The 26,882-nt window shown below is 49.0% G+C and overlaps 1 protein-coding gene across 2 annotated transcripts in view; it reads left to right on the top strand.

The window, feature by feature from the left end:
- cnih3 (cornichon family AMPA receptor auxiliary protein 3) overlaps positions 1–26,882 on the top strand; it is a 76,348-nt gene that overhangs the window by 32,159 nt on the left and 17,307 nt on the right. For both annotated transcript variants that reach the window (XM_068577729.1, XM_068577728.1), the window contains exon 4: positions 24,694–24,805. In XM_068577729.1, the coding sequence (XP_068433830.1) occupies positions 24,694–24,805 (112 nt within the window). The remainder of the gene's footprint in view (positions 1–24,693; positions 24,806–26,882) is intronic.

The raw sequence follows: 26,882 nt of genomic DNA on the forward strand, positions 1-26,882 counted from the left end.
TGTGTGTGTGTGTGTGTGTGTGTGTGTGTGTGTGTGTGTGTGTGTTCATTAGATATGCAGTCGGCTTGAAGCAATGAGGCGGCGCGTTGTCACAGCAACTAAGCAAACCTGAGTGTACTCATTAGCGTTGCTCCTGCCTTTATTTTTGGACCTGTCCTGCCCCTTTTCCTCCCCTCCTCCATTTCACCATCTCTCTCTCTCTCTCTCTCTCTCTCTCTCTCTCTCTCGCTCTCTCTCTCTCTCTCTCTCTCTCTCTCTCTCTCTCTCTCTCTCTCTCTCTCTCTCTTTCTCCTCCATCCCTCCCTCCCTTCCTGTGCAGAGACGCTTCAATGTCCTGAACATTTCTCATGAACACTTGAAGGGAATTCCTTCAGATTTGTCACAAAGGTCCATCTGGACTCGAGGATCAAAGCATCAGCGTTTGTTGGTCCAAGGTCACTGTGACCTCACAGCGGCCTCATTTCAGAATCAACGGGCCAGTTACGTTCATTTCACATTGATGTCCGATAGCATGGAGGATGAAGATGTGGATGTGAAGTGCGGCTGGAGGCATTGACTCACACGGTGCTGCAGCTCTGATGCTCACGTCACAGCGTCGTCATCATGAGGTCGCGCTCGTGCAGCTTGAGTTGCTTTTCTTGCACCGTGAGGGAGCGATGGCGCGGCAGAGATGTTGCTTTCAACAACTCAAATGCCATCGCTTGGTCAGAGAGCGATGACGGCAGCGTCGGCGCGGCGGCGTGGGCGGCGTGTCGGCACGCGCTGCATCACGTCTGCTCGCATCACACGGACGAGTCCAGGAAGCTGAACTCTGCTGGTTACAAACTCTCTTCTGAATGGACTAAAATGAGATAGAGTTACTTATTGCTCTGTAACAGTACTTTGATACTGTAGTTTGGGATCAAATAAGTACTTTTCTCATTCTAGTTGAGTGTGTACTTCATGTAACACCCAACACAACCAGGAGGTTGTATTGGGTGTGAATCATGCAGACAAGAAGGAATACTAGTATCTCATGACATCTCATGAAGCATCACTACTGCAGGTCCTGATGATATTCACATATTGTGCTTGTTGTGTTCATATTTCTGAAATCTTCACTTAAAAATATGACGCTCAAGAGCATCACGGAGGAGACGAGCTGCTCCTGCACCTCCTGCTCTCTCTTCTGACTGCCCACCCCTCTCACTGGGCTCTGTACACACACACACACACACACACACACACACACACACACACACACACACACACACACTGTGTGTGCTCCTCTCATTGGAAAGAGATGAGAGAGCAGTCAGAAATTAAGTGCTGCTCTGCTGAGCTGTGATCTCTGCTTCTGTTAGGCAGTGTGTGTGTGTGTGTGTGTGTGTGTGTGTGTGTGTGTGTGTGTGTGTGTGTGTGTGTGTGTGTGTGTGTGTGTGTTTTATGTCACCCTCACTCCTGTGTGTGTGAGGTGCATGTGTTTGTGCCCATTGTTGCGGCGCAGTTGTCTCAGTGCAATGGAGTTGAGTTTGTGTCACGTGTGTGTGTTTGTGTGTGTGTGTGTGTGTGTGTGTGTGTGTGTGTGTGTGTGTGCATGCACTTTGTGTGTACACTAGTGAGTGTGTATCACTGAGTGTGTAACAGGACTTTTGTCTTGTTGGAGCATCATCAGGGTTGAGAGCTGGTGGTTGCCATGGTAACCATTGTCTGCAGTCGGTTGTGGACTCGCTGACTCATGAAGACCTCTGGACCATGAAGACCTCTGGACCATGAAGACCTCTGGACCATGAAGACCTCTGACTCATGAAGACCTCTGGACCATGAAGACCTCTGGACCATGAAGACCTCAGACTCATGAAGACCTCTGGACCATGAAGACCTCAGACTCATGAAGACCTCTGGACCATGAAGACCTCTGGACCATGAAGACCTCTGGACCATGAAGACCTCTGGACCGGTGAACTCATGAAGACCTCTGGTCCAGACCTCCAGAGGAGCGAGCGTGACGTCACACACACGCCATGCCAAACACGCACGCTCCTCCTGCACGAAAAGCTCAGGAATGCAGACGTGACGTCTCTCACTGCACCGCGGCGTCACCGCTGAGCGGCCACGCGGGCCACGCGGTGCACACGCGGGCCACGCGGGCCACGCGGGGCACACGCGGGCCACGCGGTGCACACGCGGGCCACGCGGTGCACACGCGGGCCACGCGGTGCACACGTGTGCATGCAGTGCACGCGGTGCACACGCGGGCATGAATGCGTCTGCGGGCGGCCCACCAGAGCCCGCTGAGAGACTCATGAATCAACTCTTTCATAAATCGGTGCGGACAGAGAAGGACGAGCGTCGCTGCGCTGGAGCAGGAAGGAGGACGCGAGGCTTTGATGACCGACCTCTAGTTTGAAGGAAGCCAAGAGAGAAGCTTTCATTTGACAAACATTCCTCATGTCCGCTGGACTCAGGATGCTCCTCCTCTTCCTCCTCCTCTTCCTCACTGGGGGGATTTCTTCATTTGTTTTTTGTGGTTGAAAGATTTCTCAAAACAGAGAGTTTGATCGTCGGGTTTGAACAGTCTTAAATATTCATAACCACATAATACAACAAACCCTTTATGTGTCCTGCTGCTGCGTCTCCTGACGCTCATGGCGGTTCATGAGCGACGAGCTGACAGCAGCGTCACACCTGTGACATCACGACCAGCAGGAAAAAACAGCTGTGCATCCGCCTCATCAAAGGGATCTGAATAAATGAGTTAAAGTGGGCGGAGCTACAGCTCAGCGTTCACTATCTGTGAAGTTGTAGCAGCAAACTTCATGAGAGAGCATCCTCTTCACCACCAGGTGAGAGGAAGAGGATGCTCTCAGGTGTCGCTGTCAGGCGGAGGCTCTTCTTGTTGTCTGCCAACCTCTGAAGTCAGAGCATCCTTATGGATATTAATATTGCAGGAAAGCTCTGTGGCAAACGCACGTTTATGGTTCTGACTCGTTTTGTTCAGCAGCGTAATCACAGATCAACGAAGAAAGAAATATGAGGACGAACATGGAAACCACGTGATGGAGAGATTTGTGTCACTATCAGCCCCTGATCGAGGGCAGAGGAAGCAAGCGAGGAAGCAAGCAAAGGAAGCGAGCGAGGAAGCAAGCAAAGGAAGCGAGCGAGGAAGCGAGCGAGGAAGCGAGCGAGGCAGCGAGCGAGGAAGCGAGCGGAGGCAGCGAGCCGAGGAAGCGAGCCGAGGAAGCGAGCGAGGAAGCAAGCAAAGGAAGCGAGTGAGGCAGCGAGCGAGGCAGCGAGCGGCGGCTGCGTCTTTGAGGTTGTTCAGAAGTCATAATCAGCTTTCAGCGGCTTAAGCTTATTGTTGAGGACAAACTATTGTGACTCGACTCCACACGCCGTGATGTCACACAAATTAAATTAGCATGAAGTAGAAAGAGAGCGGCGGGCGGCGGAGGAAGCCTGATGCTCCTCCATCCGGGAGGCGGAGGCTCGTCCCCATGGAAACCACAACATGCCCCGTCACGTGACGATGACGTCGTCACGTGACCACAACGGCCTGCTCCTCTACACGACTCAGTACTTTACTCTTCCTAACTTCTCTTTCTACTTCAACCATTAATGAGAACAAATACATAAATGATCAGCATGAAGACATGAAGACATGAAGACATGAAGACATGAAGACATGAAGACATGAAGACATGAAGACATGAAGACATGAAGACATGAAGACATGAAGCTGAGACGCTCACTTCAAAGAGAGAGGAGACTCTTCTACACCTGGACCACAACGCCTGATGTCACCGGATACACCTTCATACTACTATGAAGTACTACGAGTACAGCAACAAGTATAGTACTACGAGTACAGCAACAAGTATAGTACTATGAGTACAGCAACAAGTATAGTACTACGAGTACAGCAACAAGTATAGTATCATGAGTACAACAACAAGTATAGTACTACGAGTACAGCAACAAGTATAGTATCATGAGTACAGCAACAAGTATAGTACTATGAGTACAGCAACAAGTATAGTACTATGAGTACAGCAACAAGTATAGTACTATGAGTACAGCAACAAGTATAGTATCATGAGTACAACAGCAAGTATAGTATCATGAGTACAGCAACAAGTATAGTATCATGAGTATAACAACAAGTATAGTACTATGAGTACAACAACAAGTATAGTACTATGAGTACAGCAACAAGTATAGTACTATGAGTACAACAACAAGTATAGTATCATGAGTACAACAACAAGTATAGTACTATGAGTACAGCAACAAGTATAGTATCATGAGTACAACAACAAGTATAGTACTATGAGTACAGCAACAAGTATAGTATCATGAGTACAGCAACAAGTATAGTACTATGAGTATAGTACTATGAGTATAGTATTGAGTATAATATTATGAGTATAATAATAAGTATAGTATTATGAGTATAGTATTATGAGTATAACAAACAGTATAGTATTGAGTATAATATTATGAGTATAATAATAAGTACAGTATTGAGTATAATATTATGAGTATAATAATAAGTATAGTATTGAGTATAATATTATGAGTATAATAATAAGTATAGTATTGAGTATAATATTATGAGTATAATAATAAGTATAATATTATGAGTATAATAATAAGTATAATATTATGAGTATAATAATAAGTATAATATTATGAGTATAATAATAAGTATAATATTATGAGTATAATAATAAGTATAATATTATGAGTATAATAATAAGTATAATATAATGAGTATAATAATAAGTATAATATTATGAGTATAATAATAAGTATAATGTTGATGACTCGTCCTTCAATGACGCTACAAATATCCTCAATGGAATAATAAAATAAATGGATGGTTTGAGAATACGGTCATGAATGCTGATGAGTCCAGTAACATTAGATATGGTCACACACACACACACACACACACACACACACACACACACACACACACACACACACACACACACACACACGTGATCAGAGTTAGTGGCGCTCATCTTCAACGAGCCGAATGCACAAAACAAAGGGGAGCGTGTGCGTTAGCATCAGGGTATGAAAGGTGAGCGAGCACAAACAACAACAACAACAACAACAACAACAACAACAACAAGAAGAAGCTCTCTGCCTGCTGGAGGAGAAGCTCCGTGTGCGATCACTTCTCTCGATGCCTCACGCTGAAACTTCTCCGTCAGTCAGAATAATGAGCTCATGCTGCTCCTCCTTCATCCCACACTGTTAGCAGCTGAGAGAGAGAGAGAGAGAGAGAGAGAGAGAGAGAGAGAGAGAGAGAGAGAGAGAGACAGAGAGAGAGAGAGAGAGAGAGAGAGACAGAGAGAGAGAGAGAGAGAGAGAGACAGAGAGAGAGAGAGAGAGAGAGAGACAGAGAGAGAGAGAGAGACAGAGAGAAGGTGGAGGAGAGAAATGAAGAGGGAGAATCAGGAAGGACAGGAAGAAGAGGATGGGAGGAGGGGGAACTCCTCTTTGACAAGAAAATAACAAGCGCTGTTAGGCTCAGCAGGAAATGAATATTAATAGAGCTGCACGACTGGAAGCAACCTACATTCCTGAGTCGTAGTCATGGCGCACGTCCTGCGCTCCGGAGCCTCCAGAGGAGGAGGTTTGGTACGAGGGAATCGTTTTGGTGAAACCTGCATGAAAGCGAGCGCTCGCTGCTCTGGACTCACAGTGAGCGATGTGAGCTGGTGACTCACGCAGGAGGGTTCAGACTCTCCCTCAAGGATGTTCACGAGAGGAAAAGAGGAAAACATGAAAAACCATGAACCCGTAGATGGTCTGAGTTCCTGAGCTGTAGGTGTACCTAACAAAGTGGCCTCTGAGCGAGCTGCAGGTGAGATGCTGACGGGGTCGTCTGTTCATCCCACGAGGCCAGAGCAAAACAAACTTCCCATCGTTTCCTTTTTTAAAGATTATTTATAAGATTGCTCATTGAAATGTTTCCAATAATCATCACTGTGGCCGTCTGTGATGAGCGAGCTGATTTAGAAACATTTCAGAGTTGTTTTAGGAGTTTTATGTCCTAAAACATAAACAGATAATTAACTCACAAAAAAAACAATATTGCTGTCGGCCTCAACAATCTTGATGCAGCCAATCACAGTCTACTAGCTGAGCTAACGACCAATCACGGTCTACTAGCTGAGCTAACGACCAATCACAGTCTACTAGCTGAGCTAACGACCAATCACAGTCTGCTAGCTGAGCTAACGACCAATCACAGTCTGCTAGCTGAGCTAACGACCAATCACAGTCTGCTAGCTGAGCTAACGACCAATCACGGTCTGCTAGCTGAGCTAACGACCAATCACAGTCTACTAGCTGAGCTAACGACCAATCACAGTCGCTGTCTCGCCTCTTCTTTGACTTCATCTCTGTGGGTAATCGTCCTCCTCGTCATTGGCCTCAGACGCGTCTTCATCGGGAAGAAGAGTTGCTGCTCAGCGTCAGCTTTCATGAGAGCGTGTCCTCAGCAACACAGCAGGGATCAACACCAGCACACGCGCGGCGTGCTAAAGCAGTTAGCATGCTACGGCGCAGCAGAAACACTACAAACAGTGTGCGAGGCGCTCCTCCATCAGACATGTGTCCATCTGTTAGCATGCAGATAGCCACCTCTGTATATTCAAAGTAAAAGGAAACCTCTCTTAACGTGCAACCTTCCAGAGCTTGTGATTGGCAGGAGCGCTGCAGCAGCCCGGTGGTTCAACTCCCCGGGACAGCCTGACTGCTGGAAGTCAAGTCCCTGTAGACTCAGCCCGGGGCAAACAGCACCCGACGCATCGTGCACACTTCATAAATAATAAGGAGGACCGCTGGGTTGACGTGTGGCGGCTCTGACAGCTCACCTCCACCACGCCGGGAAAAGTGAAGTCGGGAACTCCGGATGTAAGAAATCCTGATGAGCCGAGGACGACATGGAGCCGGCCGGGAAAGCAGATCCTGCACAAGCTGCTGGACCGAACATCTGGAGCATCCCATTAGCGCATCTAGCTGCTCCCATCACATCGTGATGCCACCTGGAGGCTGTGGAGTCGTCTGTGGACCTAAAGTGTGACGACCTTGAGTCTGAACCTGAAACCAGCAGGAGCTCTTTGGCTGAGAACCGCTTCAGTCGGGACTTGAATCGTTCGTCCTGACGGAACTTTCTGTTTCATCTGCATCATTCCTCCATCCAACCACACGATCAACGAAGAACTTGTGCTGTCTGGACGTCGTTGTGAGGGGAAGTTTGCTGATGAAGCGCTGCAGCTGGCGAGCTAACTGCTAGCACACGAGACACATGCTCATGGGTCGCACTCAGGGGGAACCGAGGGCGAGGGTGTGCATGGGGTCCAAAGGGACCGGTCAGCACCAAAGTTTAGGAAAGACACAACAGTGCCCACCAATACGGAAAAATCATTGAACACAATATATTTAAAAACATATTTGTATTATTATCTCTTCTGTGCTAGTGGCGCAGAAGAGAAAAAAAAAACATTTCCACGTTTTCCAATGCGCCTTCCAGCCTGCGAGACAAGATGCCGGCTCCTCCTCCTCCGCTCCTCTAATGCGGCTCCTTTGCTCCTCTGATGCGGTTCCTTCGCTCCTCTAATGCGGCTCCTTCGCTCCTCTGATGCGGTTCCTTCGCTCCTCCAATGCGGCTCCTTCGCTCCTCTAATGCGGCTCCTTCGCTCCTCTAATGCGGCTCCTTCGCTCCTCTAATGCGGCTCCTTTGCTCCTTTAATGCGGCTCCTTCGCTCCTCTGATGCGGCTCCTTCGCTCCTCTGATGCGGCTCCTTTGCTCCTCTAATGCGGCTCCTTCGCTCCTCTGATGCGGCTCCTTTGCTCCTCTAATGCGGCTCCTTTGCTCCTCTGATGCAGCTCCTTAGCTCCTCTGATGCGGCTCCTTTGCTCCTCTAATGCGGCTGTGAAGTACATCTACTTTCAGGAAGAGGATCACGTCTCTAAACTCCTGCAGCTGGTTCTGCAGCTCACGACTCGTCAGCGCTGATCTGGAAGTCGTAGTGATAATCTGTCCTCCGATGCTGAGACCACGCCGACGCCCGGGGGGAACTCCGGTCATGTGGATCAGAGATGCTAAACTTCTGTGTCAAAGTTCAGCTAAATTTAACATCACACACAACTGCTTTTGTTTTTTAATTTGTCCCCAGTATTAAAATATGTCCAGAGAACCGTGAACCTGAAAAATGTATTTGAGGAGCCGACTCTGATCTCAGACTCGGCTACGCTCTCTCTCCTCTCCTCTCTCTCCCAGGGTGACACACACACACACACACACACACACACACACACACACACACACACACACATTGGAGACTAGTCCGAATTTAACGCAAGAAAATATCCTGAAATTGCTTCAATTATCAATCAAAAATGTACATAATTACATTAGAATGCATGTTTATGTTGCAAGCTGTTTTCGCCTCCTCTCCTCTCCTCTCCTCTCCTCTCCTCTCCTGCCCTTCCTCCCTCCCTTGTCCTCTCCTCTCCCCCTCTCCCTCTCTCCTCTTCCCCTCTCTCTCCTCCTCCTCCTCTTCCCCTCCCCCCTCTCCCCTCTCTCCATCCCTCCCCTGTCCTCCTCCTCTTCCCCTACCCTCCCTCTCATCCCTCCTACATGTTGTGAATGTCAAGGTGAAGCTTGCTCCACATTCCAGCCTCAGCCAATCAGCTGTGAGGATGCAGAGCAGAGGGGGCGGTCCCCCGTGGCTCCGTGGAGCTTTTGAAGTTTTAGTACAAAGGTTCTCTCCGGCTCCTCCCGTCTCGCTCCCGTTGGCTGCGTCCGTCATGCGGTGGCGTCCGTCTCTCCGCCTTTCATCTCCCTCTTGTGCACGTGCACGTGCGCGTGCGTTCTCCACACACACAGCGCTGCACGCCGGCGGCGGCGTGCAGGTGACGCCGTCTGGGTGAAGCCGGTGTGGAGCCGCTGAGGGCCGGACGGCTCGCTGATGAAACTCTGTGAAGTTTCCACCACGCAGGACGCAGAGGAAGCTCCGCCCCTTTGTGGGCGTGTCTCTGAGTGACGGACAGGGAAGGGATCGTGTTAGTGGATACTTTTTAAATGTTCTGCTGTTATTCAGTGTACACCGTATGAAAAGAAATTAAAGATCTGCAACTTTTTATATGCACATAAAAGACTTATTTCTGTCAAGATCCTCCATCATGCAGCTGACAGGCGTGCATGTGACGGTGCAGGCGTGCATGTGACGGTGCAGGCGTGCATGTGACGGTGCAGGCGTGCATGTGACGATGCAGACGTGCATGTGACGGTGCAGGCGTGCATGTGACGGTGCAGGCGTGCATGTGACGGTGCAGGCGTGCATGTGAAGGTGCAGGCGTGCATGTGAAGGTGCACACCTGCACCTCTCAGGCATGTGGCACCTCTCAGGTCACGCTGCCCGCTCAGCCTGCGCATGAGACGGGCACATATTATATGATATGAAAAAGAGAGAGCAATGAAAGAGAGGTGCCTCTTTCCTTTGGGTCATAACCTCAGCGCATGCTTCTACTGTTCAATATAGATGTTCATCTGGGTCCCAGAGACTCACTGAAGTGAACGACGCTAAGTGCTTTCTAGGGACGTCCTGGAGCGTCCTGTAGGGTCTCCATCAGGATTTCACAGGAAGTGAAGACACTAGAAATGATCCTGGTTGTTGCAGAATAACACGAGGAAGGGATTGTCAGCTTAGGTTTCAGTGTTGCTTGAGTCAGCACAGAGGAAGTGACCCAACGTACACGATGAGCCGCTGGAGCTGAAACCCTGCTGGACATCTGGGTCATGAGACCCATGATGGGATGGAACTGATGTTGGCAAGGTGACAGCACACGGCTGACAGTCCACGAGCTTCTGCTTGATTACACATGTCTTATGTTTGCACAAGGAGCTGCATTATGATTATGATTATTATGATTATTATTCACTGTGGAGATAAAACAATCTGATTCAGGGGCTGCTACTCTCAGCCAACCTCTGAGACGAGAGTATTCAAAGAAAAACAATTGGGAACAGACATTGTTTATGATATGAATTATATGAAATTATGTCCCCCCCCCCTCCCCCCTCATAAAATGACCAGTATTATAGCTCCATGCAGTGGTTTAGTCCAGTATTGTAGCCCATGCAGTGGTTTAGTCCAGTATTGTAGCCCATGCAGTGGTTTAGTCCAGTGTTGTGGTCCCATGCAGTGGTTTAGTCCAGTGTTGTAGCCCTATGCAGTGGTTTAGTCCAGTATTAAAGCCCCGTACAGTGGTTTAGTCCAGTGTTGTGGTCCCATGCAGTGGTTTAGTCCAGTATTGTGGCCCCCATGCAGTGGTTTAGTCTGTATTATAGCCCCATGCAGTGGTTTAGTCCAGTATTGTAGCCCTATGCAGTGGTTTAGTCCAGTATTATAGCTCCATGCAGTGGTTTAGTCCAGTATTATAGCCCATGCAGTGGTTTAGTCCAGTATTATAGCTCCATGCAGTGGTTTAGTCCAGTATTATAGCCCATGCAGTGGTTTAGTCCAGTATTATAGCTCCATGCAGTGGTTTAGTCCAGTATTATAGCCCCATGCAGTGGTTTAGTCCAGTGTTGTGGCCCATGCAGTGGTTTAGTCCAGTATTGTGGCCCCATGCAGTGGTTTAGTCCAGTATTATAGCTCCATGCAGTGGTTTAGTCCAGTATTATAGCCCCATGCAGTGGTTTAGTCCAGTGTTATTGCTCCATGCAGTGGTTTAGTCTGTATTATAGCCCCATGCAGTGGTTTAGTCCAATCAGGGTTGAGCTGTGGTATTTAAAGCCTCTCAGCCTCTGGCTGGAGGTGAGTTGTTGCTGTTTTTATTTATTTATTGGTTCTTCTGCTCTGTTCCATTGTGATTTTAGGTTAATTTAACAAATGCATTATTTGCATAATCTTCTTCCTCCTGAGCCAATCCTCAAGTCAACATTTTTACTCACTACCATAATGAAATCCCTCATTTATGCTTAATTACTATCATTAATGTGACACCCTCGAGTGGCACAAGCCTGGACCTCAGGGCTGCCTCCTCGTTCACTTTGGAAACAGAAGGCGGCTCACCAACTGACAGCATCGTGAGACAGAAGCTGATCCGTGTGTGTGTGTGTGTGTGTGTGTGTGTGTGTGTGTGTGTGTGTGTGTGTGTGTGTGTCTATATATATATATATATATATATATATATATATATATATACATATATTCATATATTTATTCATATTATCAGTTTGTGTGTGTGTGTGTGTGTGTGTGTGTGTGTGTGTGTGTGTGTGTGTGTGTGTGTGTGTGTGCTGATGGGGATCCAGGTGTATGCGAGTGCCTGTGTATGGAGACATTTCATTTTGATGTTTATGACTTGTATTTGCCAGCGTGTGCCTGCTGCTGCTTTGAGAACTCTCATTCTTTCCAGCTTTGTCGCTGGGATCCAAGAGCGTCTGTGTGTGTATCATGTTTTTGTATTATGAATTACTAAGATGAAGTAAAAACAGAAACCAGCACTCAGCAGAGTGCAGAGCTCTGCCGAGTGTGTGTGCAGTGACCACTGCTGTCATGTTTGATTGAACGGATACACCGTCTGGAACACTGTCTAGACGGCGAGAGCGTCAGAAACGCTCTCATGGCGGCGCGTCCACAGTACATTTCTTTTGTAAAGACAAGTGAAAAGACGAGCTGGAGGAGCGTGTCCTGCTCTCCAGCTAATGACCAGCCGGTAACCGACAGCAAACAAGGAACAATTCATAATCCAGAGCGGAGACCAGCGCTCAAAGAGAAGCAGTTCTTCATCACTCGCGCCCCCTACTGGCCGGTGAAGGGAGGCGAGGGATCCGTATCAAACAGTTGACACTCGTTGGTTTTACAGAGCCACATTGAACCCTCCAGCATGCAGCCATGAAGGAGGACCAAGAGGTCTCTGGTCCAGTAGAGGGATCAGCCGGGGACGGACGGACACACAAACACAAGACCAAATCCATAATCTCCTGGCTGAAGATAACTATTAGAAACCTTTTTGTAATGGTCGTGACAAACATAATGTTCCAGTGGTGGACGCTCAGCGGTGCTGCTGCTGCACAAATACAAAAGCAATTGCTTGGAAAATGTAAACAGCATTCTGTCCTTGGTCATCCGGAGACCAGAGCGCGACCACAGTTAAGATGGCGGTGCCCGCCTCACAGTGCTGGCTCGCGGCCGCTCAATGGCTGTAATTAGCATATCTTTATAGACTGTCTTCAGCACTGCATCCCTATGATCATTGACAGGCTCAATGGACGGTACTGATGACACGCTGTTTTATTCACGGAGCCCAACAGTGAACGGCTGTTGACGTTGTTATGGTGTCGATTCTTAGTCTTGAATAACTAAAAAGAAAATGTTGGCGCTACAAATATGTGGATGGCGCTAGCAGAGAAGTCCTTACCAGGATGCTTTGGCCATTAATATGAAAATATTGTGAATAATATCATCATAACATCGGAGTGAAAGAGGTTTTGATGTAGTGAGGCTTCAATGAGGAAGCCATGACAAAAACAAGCGTATTCTTTGAAGTGCCAGAGCAACCGCAATGGCTGCCAGAGTACTGGTTTAGTGTGCAGGGTGTAATCAAAGTGAACGGCCTCTCAAAGACGAGGAGCTGCTGAGGAGTCAGAGGGTCTGTGGACATGAGCTCAGAGCCCCGGCAGAAGAAGAAAGACGGCAGAAGAAGGAAAGACGGCAGAGAAAAGGCTGGAGAGCGAACCAGCAGAACACACTGAGAGCAGGATGTTCTCCTCATACACAGCTTAACCAACAAGGTCACATAACTCCCGTAACACAAACCACAACACTTCCCTTAACCACCTCTAGTGTTGTTGCAAAAACACTGCGAGCTCTTGCACAAGCGTGCTGATCGCTGGTGTTGCTTCAAGTGACTCCACATGTCATGTGAGCCGTGATGCAGTTTCCTCCTGGAGTCTGAATACTGAACCTAGAGGAAGCACCTCCTGTGGACGCTGCTCCTCTCGTCCAACGCAGCACACAGTGGAAAGAGTAAGTAATATAAATATTACAAAAATGTCAGACATGGAGGGGACTGAACCATGCAGGCTGAGGCAGTACCTCACTGCACCCTGTGGGGTCGAGTCCCATCGTTAGGCCTCGACCCTCTGACATGCTGCTGAGTGTCTGAGGAGCTCTTTAGTGGTAAAGTTGAAAAGATGTTCTACGACTTAAGAATTCTCACTTCGACAGCTTTTCATGACTGAAAAGACAGAACGTCAGCTGACAACTAAAATATGAAACAGTGACAGAGGAATATTTTACTCAGCGTTCATGCTCAATAAACGCGTTTAGCTTCCCAGGTGAAATGAGAAAATGATATTTAATGACTTGGATACAAGCATTTCTCCATATGCAGCGAGTCCCAGTGACCAGCGTTTCATCCCAGCTGAAGGCTCAAACTGCTCCATCTGCAGCCGGCCAGCTGTCCTCAGAGACGCATGCGGGGAGAGAATTTCATCAACTCAATTGCGAAAATTTCCAATTTCATGCGTATCATTCCTGCCCTCGGGGTGGAAGGGCAGAGAGAAGACATGAGAGCAGCCTTTGATGCTCCAGCTCAAGGGAACGAGCTCGTCCAGCAGCTCGGCCATCGATGAAGGAAGTGCTGGAGTACGTTGTGTCAGAAATATTCCTGTTTTTAAAGAAATAACATATTCATATTTTAGTAATTAATGCAACATGATGTGTTTATTTACACTCTACTGTCAGTGTCCAGTCGGTCAGAAGCTAATGGTAGCTCTGTGCGCTACATGCTTTAGGATCCATCACTGTCCCATAGCATCCCAACAGCTTAGCACAAAGTGCAGAGCCTCTCTTCAATGTGTTGATTTGTATAATGTGTTTATTGATTTTGTTTAATGATTCTGACGCTGCAAAGACACTGGTGAACATGAGCCGTCTGTCTGATGCTCCCAGTCGTCCCAGTCAGACCTCTGCTGCTCTCATCATTACAGCCGCCAGAGGAAGAAAGCGTCCGACGCTCCGGAGCTCTGAACCACAGAAGGTGTTTGTGGTCGTTTTAAGTCAAATTCACTTGTAACCATTTAAAACTCACTTTAACGTGAACTATCAGGGAGATGGATATGACATTCCCACCTTGCAGACACCCTGCGGCCCGCCCTGGTTTCATCTGAACGTTTGAGCAGCTAAATGGAGCGCTGCTGCACGCCAATCAGAGGACCATGAATCATTAAAAGATCGTAAAATATTTACAATTACTTTTTGCCAAGCGTAATTACAGTTGCCTGTTCTGAAGGGATTTGAGACGGTAATTGGCAACTGGATTTCCTTTCTTCTTTTTTTCTATTTTAATTAGAAGAAAAGCTGCTGCAGCTAACCGAGCTCCATCCAGACGGGGGAATGGACGCAGGGTGATGTAGGTGGAGGAGAGGGTGGTGTCTTGATGAGGTTGAATGAGGGTTGAAAGAGAGCACACGTGACCTGGTTGGCAGGTACAGCTCCTCACCTGCGCTTTCATCTGCGGTCAGCTTGCTGCCTTTCAATATTGCACTATATGTGTTGCCAGCGTTATGAGCTGGTATGTGCTGCGCGTTGTGTTCAGGGCCGTCTGTTTTACCGCATTCTCATTCTCCAGGGGAATGAAGTGACCCGGTGAGGTACTGAAGGCTCTGAAGGCCCAGGAGGCAGAGCGGTTGTGCCTCGTGTAAGTCACCACTATGTGACACCACTAGGAGTTTTATTTTGTTTTTATTTTGAATATTTGCTCCTGTAGTTGTTATTTAATCATGTGGTTCAGTCAACGTCTGCTTGTGACAAACGTCTTTCAAAAAACTCCCACGTGAACATCTGAGTCACTACTAGCGATCGGAGCTCCTGCTATAGCATCACGTATCCAGACCCAGGACGTCCACGGGGTCTGGGTGGAGGGCAAGGATGGACTGGGTCAAAGCCAACACAGGACCTTCACCCAGGACTCCAGTGTTCATGTCCATGTGAAACCATTCGTCCTCGAGAGGTTGTGCCTCAGCTTTCTTAGCTAGATCTTGTACTTTAGCGTAGCTATTATACGTAACATTACTGACTCAAACCTCCATCTTGTGTTATTCTTTGTATTTTTGTCGGTAAGTCAACCTACGTTTGAAGTATTTTTAAAAGACACTGTGTGCATTAAATGAGCAGAAAGCCACACAGATTAAGCTGAGAGCCGCTGACTGAGCGTCAGTATTTGACGAGCTGTTTCGTCACGTTAGTAACCCTGAAAACAAAGTGAACCTTTGTTAGAAGTTCATTTTGAAAATATCATGTGAACATGTCCAGTTCCATAGTGGTCATAGTGTGAAGGTCATGATGCGTTGACCCTGCACGCCGAAGATACTGTGTGACATCGTGCGATCCTCTGAGCGTCACGACTCCATCGAACGGTGAAGGATCTTCTGTCTGGTGTGCTTTCACATGCAAATCCTGCATGTTTTAATACACCAGAACTCATTGACTCATTGTGGGAATGAGCTGCATTCCAGTCAGCTTTGGACAGGAATATATATAAATGTTCCACATTTACTTATTCAGCTCATTAGTTGTGAGGTTTGCCGTGTGACCAGGGGGGAATCGTACCCTCAGCGCCAAACCCGCATGGTGAGTCCCATTTGGAGCTGCTCTCCAGCCTCGTTCAGCTGTGGGCGGCGGCTCCGTGGGCGGTGGGGGTCCATGATTGGCCCAGAGAGGTGGAGGCGGTCCCGCCACACTCGACCTGGAGCTCCTGGTCCACTTACAGTAGCCTGAGGGCCTCGGCCCGGCTCCTGGAGGGAAGAGGAGCAGATGAAAGTGGATGAGCAGAGACTCTTCTTCTGAAGAGTCCTGGAAAATATGAGAATCTCACAACAGATATGAAAACTCTAACGTCGAGAAACACTTTGCTTTAGTGCTACTTCTTTGTAGTTTTGACATGCTGGACTTCTAGTACGGGTTGTGTTGCCATCTGATATTAATACTCCTCTGGTTGTATAGAAGTCTATGCTTCATGCTGCATTCTCTCTCCTGACCACCAGGGGGCGGCTCCTCTGGTTGTATAGAAATCTATGCTTCAGGTGTTAAAGCTGCATTCTCTCTCCTGACCACCAGGGGGCGACTCCTCTGGTTGTACAGAAGTCTATGCTTCAGGTGATAAAGCTGCATTCTCTCTCCTGACCACCAGGGGGCGACTCCTCTGGTTGTATAGAAGTCCATGCTTCATGTGTTAAAGCTGCATTCTCTCTCCTGACCACGAGGGGGCGACTCCTCTGGTTGTATAGAAGTCTATGCTTCATGTGTTAAAGCTGCATTTTCTCTCCTGACCACCAGGGGGCGACTCCTCTGGTTGTATAGAAGTCCATGCTTCATGTGTTAAAGCTGCATTCTCTCTCCTGACCACCAGGGGGCGACTCCTCTGGTTGTATAGAAGTCTATGCTTCATGTGTTAAAGCTGCATTCTCTCTCCTGACCACCAGGGGGAGACTCCTCTAGTTGTATAGAAGTCTATGCTTCATGTGTTAAAGCTGCATTCTCTCTCCTGACCACCAGGGGGCGACTGCTCTGGTTGTATAGAAGTCTATGCTTCATGTGTTAAAGCTGCATTCTCTCTCCTGACCACCAGGGGGCGACTCCTCTGGTTGTATAGAAGTCTATGCTTCATGTGTTAAAGCTGCATTCTCTCTCCTGACCACCAGGGGGCGACTCCTCTGGTTGTATAGAAGTCTATGCTTCATGTGTTAAAGCTGCATTCTCTCTCCTGACCACCAGGGGGCGACTCCTCTGGTTGTATAGAAGTCTATATAAGTGACTCTACTTCTCTCTTGATGTATTCCCTCAGTAAACATCGTAAACATGAGTTTATGTCTCAATCTTGCGTAATTTAAGGTTATGCTTCACAACTTAAGTAACTTAGGTTCATGTTTAGAAGACAGTAATGTCTATTAAATAACTTGCTCGCTCAGCAAAACACCTGCATACGCATATTTCCCTGAATGTAAGACAGCTATATCACAGGCATGGCGAGTTCATGAGGACTGTCATGACGTCTTGTTTCTGTGCTTCTTCACCACCTCTAATATGACGATACTTTGATATGAATGTTTTTTAACTTATAAAACTATGACTTTTTTTACACATACTATACTATTAATTGTTTTCCACAAACTATACTATGACTTTTTTGTGATATATCAGTGTTTCCTCGAGGTTTACAGCTTCAATAGGGAGGGTGGGCGGGGCACATATATTTATTTATTTATTTATTTTTGCATATATCTCTCACCCCTGTTAGCGGTAGAGAGACACTGTATAATAAACAATTTCTTTCCCAGGACTATGCTGATGTTTAGTATCCTGTACTATGACTTAAACAGAGCGGGTTGTGCTGTAATACTCCTGCATTATTAGCTCTGCTGCTTTGTGTGTGTGTGTGTGCGTGTGTGTGTGTGTGTGTGTGTGTGTGTGTGTGTGTGTGTGTGTGTGTGTGTCTGGAAGGCTCAATTTCTGCCGAATGCTGGAATGAAAATAACACGTTTTAGAGAGAGTTGTCCAAGGATGGAAAAAAAAACCTTCCGGCCAATCAGAATGTAGAAAAAAACAGGCAGAGCGAAACATTATTCCATCCATTATTTTTGATAGTGTTATTATTTTGATGGACGATCCGTAGTCCATATGAATCAACAGTGATGACCTCACTGATAACCTCTCATTATGGAGCTGGAGTCATGGCTCGCTCTGTTTCTCTCGTTTCCACATTCAGACCTTCCTTTGCTTTCCTTCCTCACGGTGCAGGTCCTCTGCAATTCATCTATAATTCATGCAGAAATATTGAATCTCGCATGGAGCGCTGGATCAGACCGAGAGACAAACCCAAAATTCTCATTTTTGTGGCGTTGCATGGCTGCTCGCTGTCGCCGCAGCTGCTCGCCGTGACAGCTCTCGTCTCGCAGTGCTGCGTCCTATCAGACGCGGCTGCACAAGCTCCGCCTTCTGGCGCCTTCACAAGTGAATTATTAGCGAAGTCATCGTTTGCTCAGCCGAGGTGGATCTAAGTGAACCTCCTCCTCGTGAGGTGTCTCCAGTCCAGAGCCTCAGAGAGGCTTCGGTGTCGGAGCCTGTTGGAAAGTGTCTGAGTCTCAGGCCTCCAGGTTGGGAACGAGTTGTCTTCAGCAAGCCTCCATGCTTCAAATGTAGTTACCTGAGCTGAGACTCCGTCACGGAGGCGTGAGTTCCATCCGTTATGTGAAGCGCTCATGCTGTGATGCGCTGGAGCCGATCCCAGCTGTCACTGAGTACAGGAGGTTGACCTGGACGAGCCTCCAGAGACACACCCACTCACACCTGCGTTAGTCAGAGTCCAGGTAACCTGAGCTGCATGCGTTTGGACTGTGGGAGGAAGCCGGAGAACCCGGAGAGAACCCACGCTGCCACGGGGAGAACATGCAGACTCACACAGAAGGACCTGCAGACCGGGATCCGAACCCCAGACCCTCCTGCTGTGAGGCGTCAGTGCCGCTACGCCACCGTGCAGGGTCGATTCCTCTCTACGGTGACCTCAGCGGCTCCAGTTTGCCATGTTGGGTCCTAGCTAGGAAATAAACCCCCCTCTTCCTCCCCTCCTCTACGTGAACGCAGCATCTCCAGCGCCGCTGCTGCTGGGTCGGGTCAGATGGCGAGGGGCCGGCCCGGGTACGCTGCCAGAGGAACAGACCTCCAGGCCCAGCCGGGCACATTCCCAGATGGGTCCCTCTGTGAACACACACAACAGACACTGTCTGTGACTGGCGGAAGGAAATAGTTTGTTAGCATGAACACATATGCTCCAATACACACACACACACACACACACACACACACACACACACACACACACACACACACTGTTTAGTCAGCAGGGTTGCGAGGAGTCCACGACGTATGTAATGTGCATTATGCATATCTGTGTTGGCGTTCTGTCGGGCCACACGAGCTGAGACATGAAATAATAAAACACCCAGAATGCTCCTGGGGATCGGCGGGCTGGGTCTGGAGCCGGCTGAGGTTTCTGAGCCGGGGGAACAAAACACAGGTTGTCCGTGACGGTAAACAACAATAAACACACTCGATGTAGTTGGATGTAATTAAGTGATGAACTGGAACAGAAGACAACACAGCTGCTCACACACACTGCTCACACACACTGCTCACACACACTGCTCACACACACACTGCTCACACACACACTGCTCACACACACTGCTCACACACACTGCTCACACACACACTGCTCACACACACTGCTCACACACACTGCTCACACACACTGCTCACACACACACTGCTCACACACACACTGCTCACACACACACTGCTCACACACACTGCTCACACACACTGCTCACACACACTGCTCACACACACTGTTCACACACACTGTTCACACACACTGCTCACACACACTGCTCACACACACACTGCTCACACACACTGCTCACACACACTGCTCACACACACTGCTCACACACACTGCTCACACACACTGTTCACACACACTGCTCACACACACACTGCTCACACACACTGCTCACACACACACTGCTCACACACACACTGCTCACACACACTGCTCACACACACTGCTCACACACACACTGCTCACACACACTGCTCACACACACACTGCTCACACACACTGCTCACACACACTGCTCACACACACACTGCTCACACACACTGCTCACACACACTGCTCACACACCATGCTCACACACACTGTTCACACACACTGCTCACACACACTGCTCACACACACTGCTCACACACACTGCTCTCACACACTGCTCTCACACACTGCTCTCACACACTGCTCACACACACACTGCTCACACACACTGCTCACACACACTGCTCACACACACTGCTCACACACACTGCTCACACACACTGCTCACACACACTGCTCACACACACTGCTCTCACACACTGCTCTCACACACTGCTCTCACACACTGCTCACACACACTGCTCACACACACACTGCTCACACACACTGCTCACACACACACTGCTCACACACACTGCTCACACACACTGCTCTCACACACACTGCTCACACACCATGCTCACACACACTGCTCACACACACTGCTCACACACCTGACCTGCAGGTCGTGGTCAGACCGATGCAGTGAAACTGCTAACAGGACTTCCTGCTTTCTGCTCAAAGCGTAACTATCAGACTCTCCGGCCGGCCGTGGAGGGAGTGAAGTCCACTACGTGGGTTTTGTACCTCTGCAACTTTAAATGCTGGTGCTTGCCCATGAACCCGGCACATGCCGTTCATGTGTTCACTCAGTGCACTCGACACTCGTTTGTTGGAGACTGTCCTCTGGTCTGGGTGACCCGCATGTTCCTCTGGTCTGTGTGACCCGCATGTTCCTCTGGTCTGTGTGACCCGCATGCTCCTCTGGTCTGTGTGACCCGCATGTTCCTCTGGTCTGGGTGACCCGCATGTTCCTCTGGTCTGGGTGACCCGCATGTTCCTCTGGTCTGGGTGACCCGCATGTTTGATGAGCTGCAAAAAAAAGCTCAGTGCTGAACATTTAGAGGGAACATTGCTCAGGACCATGTTCTACTTTCCAGGGTCTGGATGGCTTCAGCCCCCTGCCCACTAGTCTCAAGTCTCAAGTCTTTTGTCACACATCCAAGTCACAAGTTGGTGGTCACGAGTCCAAGTCAAGTCTCAAGTCTTTGAGCTTTAGAGCCTGAAATAAGAAAAAGGCAAGTTTACCAGAATGTGCAGTGAAGAGGTAAACGTAAAGCGCTGAAGGTTCTTTGTTCCATCGTCATTTCAAGTGTGAATTTCAAACATGATTGTTGACTGGACCCGCATCAGACCGGTACTCTGGATCCACAAAGGTTCTCATATCGTTCTACTGTCCATTTCCCCAAAGTCCACGCAGACGGGAGTAGTGCATTTTAAAAGTCTCATTGGTTTAATTTGTTTGAGTCGACTATGAATGGATGAATGTTCAAGACGCTCAATCCGTGCTCGTTCCAGGCGACGAGCATCCACGTGCTCTGAACCTCTGTGACGTCGCAGTTCTTTCACATTCTGCAGCGCTTGTCACCTCTCCGTCACGCGTGTTGTCGGTAAACTTGTGTGTACTTCTTTGTGCTGCTCGGCTGCCGGATCAACGCGTCAGGCTTGAACCTTCACCCGAGTGCTGAAGCATTAAGGAACGAGACGGGAAGACAACCTCTTTGTTTTTTAATGAGCTTTTTGTCCATGTGGGGAGGGGATGCAAACCTGCGCCCATGTACTGCACGCATGCTGCATTAGCGTGTGTGTGTGTGTGTGTGTGTGTGTGTGTGTGTGTGTGTGTGTGTGTGTGTGCAGCTTCCCTGCTGTATGTGTGAAAGCAAATGGATATATTTAGGTTTCGTCTTAGCAGCAGTTTCCTCGCGTCCCGCTGCTGAAGAGCTATTGGGTGAAAATGTGTTTTCCTGCCATCAGGAGGCATGTGGCCGTCTGAATAATGCATCCTGCACGCCGCCTTGTTGTGGCAGCGTGTGCAGTAATGTTCCAGGGCCGGCGGTCCAGAAGGCCACCGTAATGCGTCGCCCCGCACGCCGTTAAATATGCACGAGCACTGAAGTGGCGTTCTTCGTGAACGGCATCAGCTCCAGCGGCGAGAAGGGACCGGCGACTCCAGCAGAGCGTGCGGGTGTCGCGGGGATTCGCACGGCGGGCGAGTCTTCAACGGGGGCGTCCAATTGGCCGAAGACCTCGTGTAGCGGCCGGCCGACTCGCGGTTGATCGTCCGTGCTTTCAAAGCTCATGTGAAGTATCAGTCTCTGAGCTCATCTCGGGTCAGGTGAACACGACTCACTGGCACGCGGCGGCTCGACTGGCTGAAGCTGTGTGAACGCCATTCAAACATCCGTATGGATCCTCCAGCCGTTGGACCTCACCGCAGCCAGGAGGAAGTGCAGCTAGACAGCTGTTTGTAGCGTCTCCACCGTTTAACCCCTCGTTCTCTGCACACCCACCCAATCCTCATTGTTCTCAAGCGTTGGTGGAGGTCGTTTCCAAAGTGACTCAACAAAGTGCTTCACAACACAGGACACAGGAGCGAGCTGACGACGGTCTCACGTGGTTGTAGCTGGAGTTCATGAATGAGCTTCTGAGAGAACGCTGTGCACGCTGCAAGCATCACACCAGACAAAGACAAACAGCCTAAACACAACGTACCGTGTGTTTGATCTGCAGCTGGTCTGCAGTCTGCATGAGGCGCTCATCCTCCTGCACATGGAGCCTTCATGAGAGCCAGGTGCTGTGTGTATACTACTCATTATATATACCACGTGTATACTACTCACTATGTGTACCACGTCTATACTACTCACTATGTGTACCACGTGTATACTACTCACTATGTGTACCACGTGTATACTACTCACTATGTGTACCACGTGTATACTACTCACTATGTGTACCACGTGTATACTACTCACTATGTGTACCACGTGTATACTACTCACTATGTGTACCACGTGTATACTACTCACTATGTGTACCACGTGTATACTACTCACTATGTGTACCACGTGTATACTACTCACTATGTGTACCACGTGTATACTACTCATTATGTGTACCACGTGTATACTACTCACTATGTGTACCACGTGTATACTACTCACTATGTGTACCACGTGTATACTACTCACTATGTGTACCACGTGTATACTACTCACTACCACATGTATACTACTCATTATGTGTACCACGTGTATACTACTCACTGTGTGTACCACATGTATACTACTCATTATGTGTACTATGTGTATACTACTCACTATGTGTACTATGTGTATACTACTCATTATGTGTACCACGTGTATACTACTCATTATGTGTACCACGTGTATACTACTCACTACCACATGTATACTACTCATTATGTGTACTATGTGTATATTGTGTGCACACACAGCTCCTCTTTGCCTCTTTTCTGATGAGACAGCGTTCTGCAGAAGCCTCTGTTCAGATCAGAGAGCTGCATCTTCCTGACACACTGAGCCAAGTTGGGCTTAAAAAATACTTTCTCTTTTCTTCTGGTCTATTCACAGAGAAGGCATTTCAGCAGGCAGAGCGTGTCGCGTGTCCATTTGGAGAATGAATTCACGGAAGCAGATGGACTCAGCTCATCACCAGTCACTCATCTCTTCTTCCATTAATCCAAAGACCCGTCTGCTGCTGCGAGGAGAGCAGAAGCTGAGATGTGGTGCTGGAGCCTCGTGAAGCCATTTCAATCACAATGTCTGTAACACAGTGGAGGCTGCCTTCTTAAGAAGTCTTAACCCAGGAAGTTAATGCGAGGGGAACTCATCAAGGTGACTCGTGAGGGGGAATGTGAGGATGCATTCTGCTTGTGGATGAGCGGCAGACCTCTCGGTGATGACGAGGCTGTCAGCGAGCTTCCTCACTGCTTCTCCTTTGTCTGCATCAGGCAACCTTTTAATCTGCGTCTCTGGCATCTCGCTGTCTTCTGGCTCTCAGCACGTCCAACGCGCTCCCTTCCTGCTGCATGCTTTCCTTCCAGCGATGAGGACTCGCAGTGCTTCTCTTTTGCATCAACTTCTCAGCAACGCTCGCGAAAGGGAAGAAAGTTAAAGCGGCAAAGAGGGTCGGAGGGTCGGGGGTCTGCTCTCGTTCCAAGGACGGCGACTACCGGCGCCTGGTCAGGCCCTTGGCATCCTGACACAGGGCGACCTTTAGTCCGTCCATATGGAGTCAGAGGACAGCAGGTCGCGTAATTTAACCAGAACCATGAAGCTTTTTGTGTTTCTCCCCCTCACAAATAGTTATGTTGCAATAGCCCGACTGCAACATTTCAGGTGAACTGCATGACATGAGGATGCACTGTGCTGGTGGAAGCGCTCCCACTGCACGCACATGTGTGTTCAACCTGCATACCAAGCACTGAAGTCAAGATGTCCTGCGGTTGTAGAAGTGACGGAGACCTTCAGAACCGGACTGGACCAGGAGCAAGACCCAGCCTATGTTATCATTATGAACCGGCACAAATAGAAGCTTCTTTCAACTTCCTTCCAATTGCTGTTTTTGGGGAGCAGAAGCGTCACACACCTCGTCCCCCTGGCGGTTCGCCAGGAGGTTGTCCTGCGTCCTGAGCCGATGGTTATTACGATCCCGCTGGAGCGCTGCCAGCGGTGTGTGCATCCCATTGTGGAGCTAAGCTCCCCATAATGTGGATGGGGCATTTGGAATGCTTGCAGATACACAGATTTGCAGTGCTAAATATAGTCCAGGCTAAGGATTTGAATGCTAATGATGCTACTTGAGGTGTTTCTGACACCTGTGGGCATTAAAAATGGAAATGTGGCATCTGCTAACCAACATGCCCTTTAGTTAAGTTTAAAATAGCACCGCTTCATTCACGCAGTTCTTTTATTAGTTTAAATGTCATTCAAGCAGCGTCAGCATTTCGTAAAACTGCTGCAATGAAGGAGCAGAAGAAGAAGTGTTGGCCTGACTCTTCTAGATGTTTTAGTCATTTTCATCGGTGATTGAAGTCTGAATAATGGTTGTTCTTCTTCTTCCCTCTGACTCATCCTCATCCCCCCTCTCTCTGGCTCCGCCCCTCTCTCTGGCCCCGCCCCCCTCCAGTTGGTGCTACCAGAGTACTCCATCCATGGCCTCTTCTGCATCATGTTCCTGTGTGCACAGGAGTGGCTGACGGTGGGCCTCAACATCCCCCTGCTCTTCTACAACACCTGGAGGTGAGTATATGCGATCCATCGCTGTGTGTGTGTGTGTGTGTGTGTGTGTGTGTGTGTGTGCGTGTGTGTGTGTGTGTGTGTGTGTGTGTGTGTGTGTGTGCGTTGTGTGTGTGTGCGTGTGTGTGTGTGTGTGCGTGCGTGTGTTGCAGTGTGTGTTCCAGTGTGTGTTCCAGTGTGTGGTTGCAGTGTGTGTTCCAGTGTGTGTTCCAGTGTGTGTTGCAGTGTGTTCCAGTGTGTGTTCCAGTGTGTGTTGCAGTGTGTGTTCCAGTGTGTGTTGCAGTGTGTGTTGCAGTGTGTGTTCCAGTGTGTGTTGCAGTGTGTGTTGCAGTGTGTTGCAGTGTGTGTTGCAGTGTGTGTTGCAGTGTGTGTTCCAGTGTGTGTTGCAGTGTGTGTTCGAGTGTGTTGCAGTGTGTGTTGCAGTGTGTGTTCCAGTGTGTGTTCCAGTGTGTGTTGCAGTGTGTTCCAGTGTGTGTTGCAGTGTGTGTTGCAGTGTGTGTTGCAGTGTGTGTTGCAGTGTGTGTTGCAGTGTGTGTTCCAGTGTGTGTTGCAGTGTGTGCTGCAGTGTGTGTTGCAGTGTGTGTTGCAGTGTGTTGGTGTGTGTTGCAGTGTGTGTTGCAGTGTGTGTTGCAGTGTGTGTTCCAGTGTGTGTTGCAGTGTGTGTTGCAGTGTGGTTCCAGTGTGTTGCAGTGTGTGTTGCAGTGTGTGTTGCAGTGTGTGTTGCAGTGTGTGTTGCAGTGTGTGTTCAGTGTGTGTTGCAGTGTGTTGGTGTGTGTTGCAGTGTGTGTTGCAGTGTGTGTTCCTACCAAAGAGTCTTCTTCAGTGCCACGGCGCTGGTGAAGCGAGCAGCTCGGGTGCATGGAGCGAGGAGACGTTCGTGTCCTGCATGTCGTGCACGTGTTGAATTCAACATGAAGTTCTCGCGTCTTGTTCACTCCTGAGGACGTACTCAGCCAACGAAGAACACGCGTGTTGAAAACCAGCATGTCAGTGTTTCTAACACATTCAAGGCAATGTCTGAAAAATAGGTCAGCAGTCAGTGATCTTCAGATCCCCTTTGCCGCTCCCTCTTTGTCTCTTCCCTCTTTGTCTCTTCCCTCTTTGTCGCTGTTCTTTCGTCGGGTCGAGGTTTACGGAGCTGCTGGCGGCCTGATTGTGTTCAAGCTCATGAGCTCAGCTGGTTGAAGGTTACAGGCTGAGAGGAGGGAGAGGAGAGAGGAGGAGGAGAGGAGGGGAGAGGAGAGGAGAGGAGAGAGAGGAGAGGAGAGAGAGGAGAGGAGAGGTGAGAGGAGGAGAGAGGAGGAGAAGAGAGGAGAGGAGAGGAGGGAGAGGTGAGAGGAGGAGAGAGGAGGAGAAGAGAGGAGAGGAGAGGAGAGGAGAGGAGAGGAGAGGAGAGGAGAGGAGGGAGAGGAGAGGAGAGGAGGGAGAGTGAGAGGAGAAGAGAGGAGAGAAGAGAGGAGAGGAGAGGAGAGGAGAGGTGAGAGGAGGAGAGAGGAGGAGAAGAGAGGAGAGGAGCGGAGGGAGAGGAGAGAGGAGGAGGGAGAGGAGAGGAGAGGAGAGGAGAGAGAGGGAGAGGAGAGGAGAGGAGAAGAGAGAGAGGAGAGGAGAGGAGAGGAGAGAAGGAGAGAGAGAGGAGAGGAGAGGAGAGGAGAGAGAGGAGAGGAGAGGAGAGGAGAGGAGGAGAGGAGAGGAGAGGAGAGGAGAGTGAGGAGAGGGAGAGGAGAGGAGAGGAGAGTGAGAGGAGAGGAGAGGAGGAGAGGAGAGGAGGAGAGGCTCGGCTTCTGTTCGCTTCTGAGGCGGAGTCTTGTCGAGATTAGGCTTCTGTTGTGGTTGTTGCGTTTCGTCTTCGGAGAGGAGTTCTTCTTGTCGCTTTCGTGCTCTGTCCGTTGTCGTTTTCTCTCTGTCTTGCTTGAGAGGAGAGAGGAAGAGGAGAGGAGAGGAGAGCCCTAGATGAGGCAAGGAAAAAAATAAACAAAATGCATCTTGCTGTCTCGTTAATTGGCGACTTTTCCGCCCAGAATGCCCAGCGGCTACAGATGCTGCTCCTACACAGCTGAGTAAGAGGAGAGAGGAGAGAGA

The sequence above is a fragment of the Clinocottus analis genome, unplaced genomic scaffold, assembly GCF_023055335.1.
Source record: "Clinocottus analis isolate CAN_PGR_092001 unplaced genomic scaffold, fCliAna1.0.p SCAF_15, whole genome shotgun sequence".
In the NCBI taxonomy this organism is placed as follows: Eukaryota; Metazoa; Chordata; class Actinopteri; order Perciformes; family Cottidae; genus Clinocottus; species Clinocottus analis.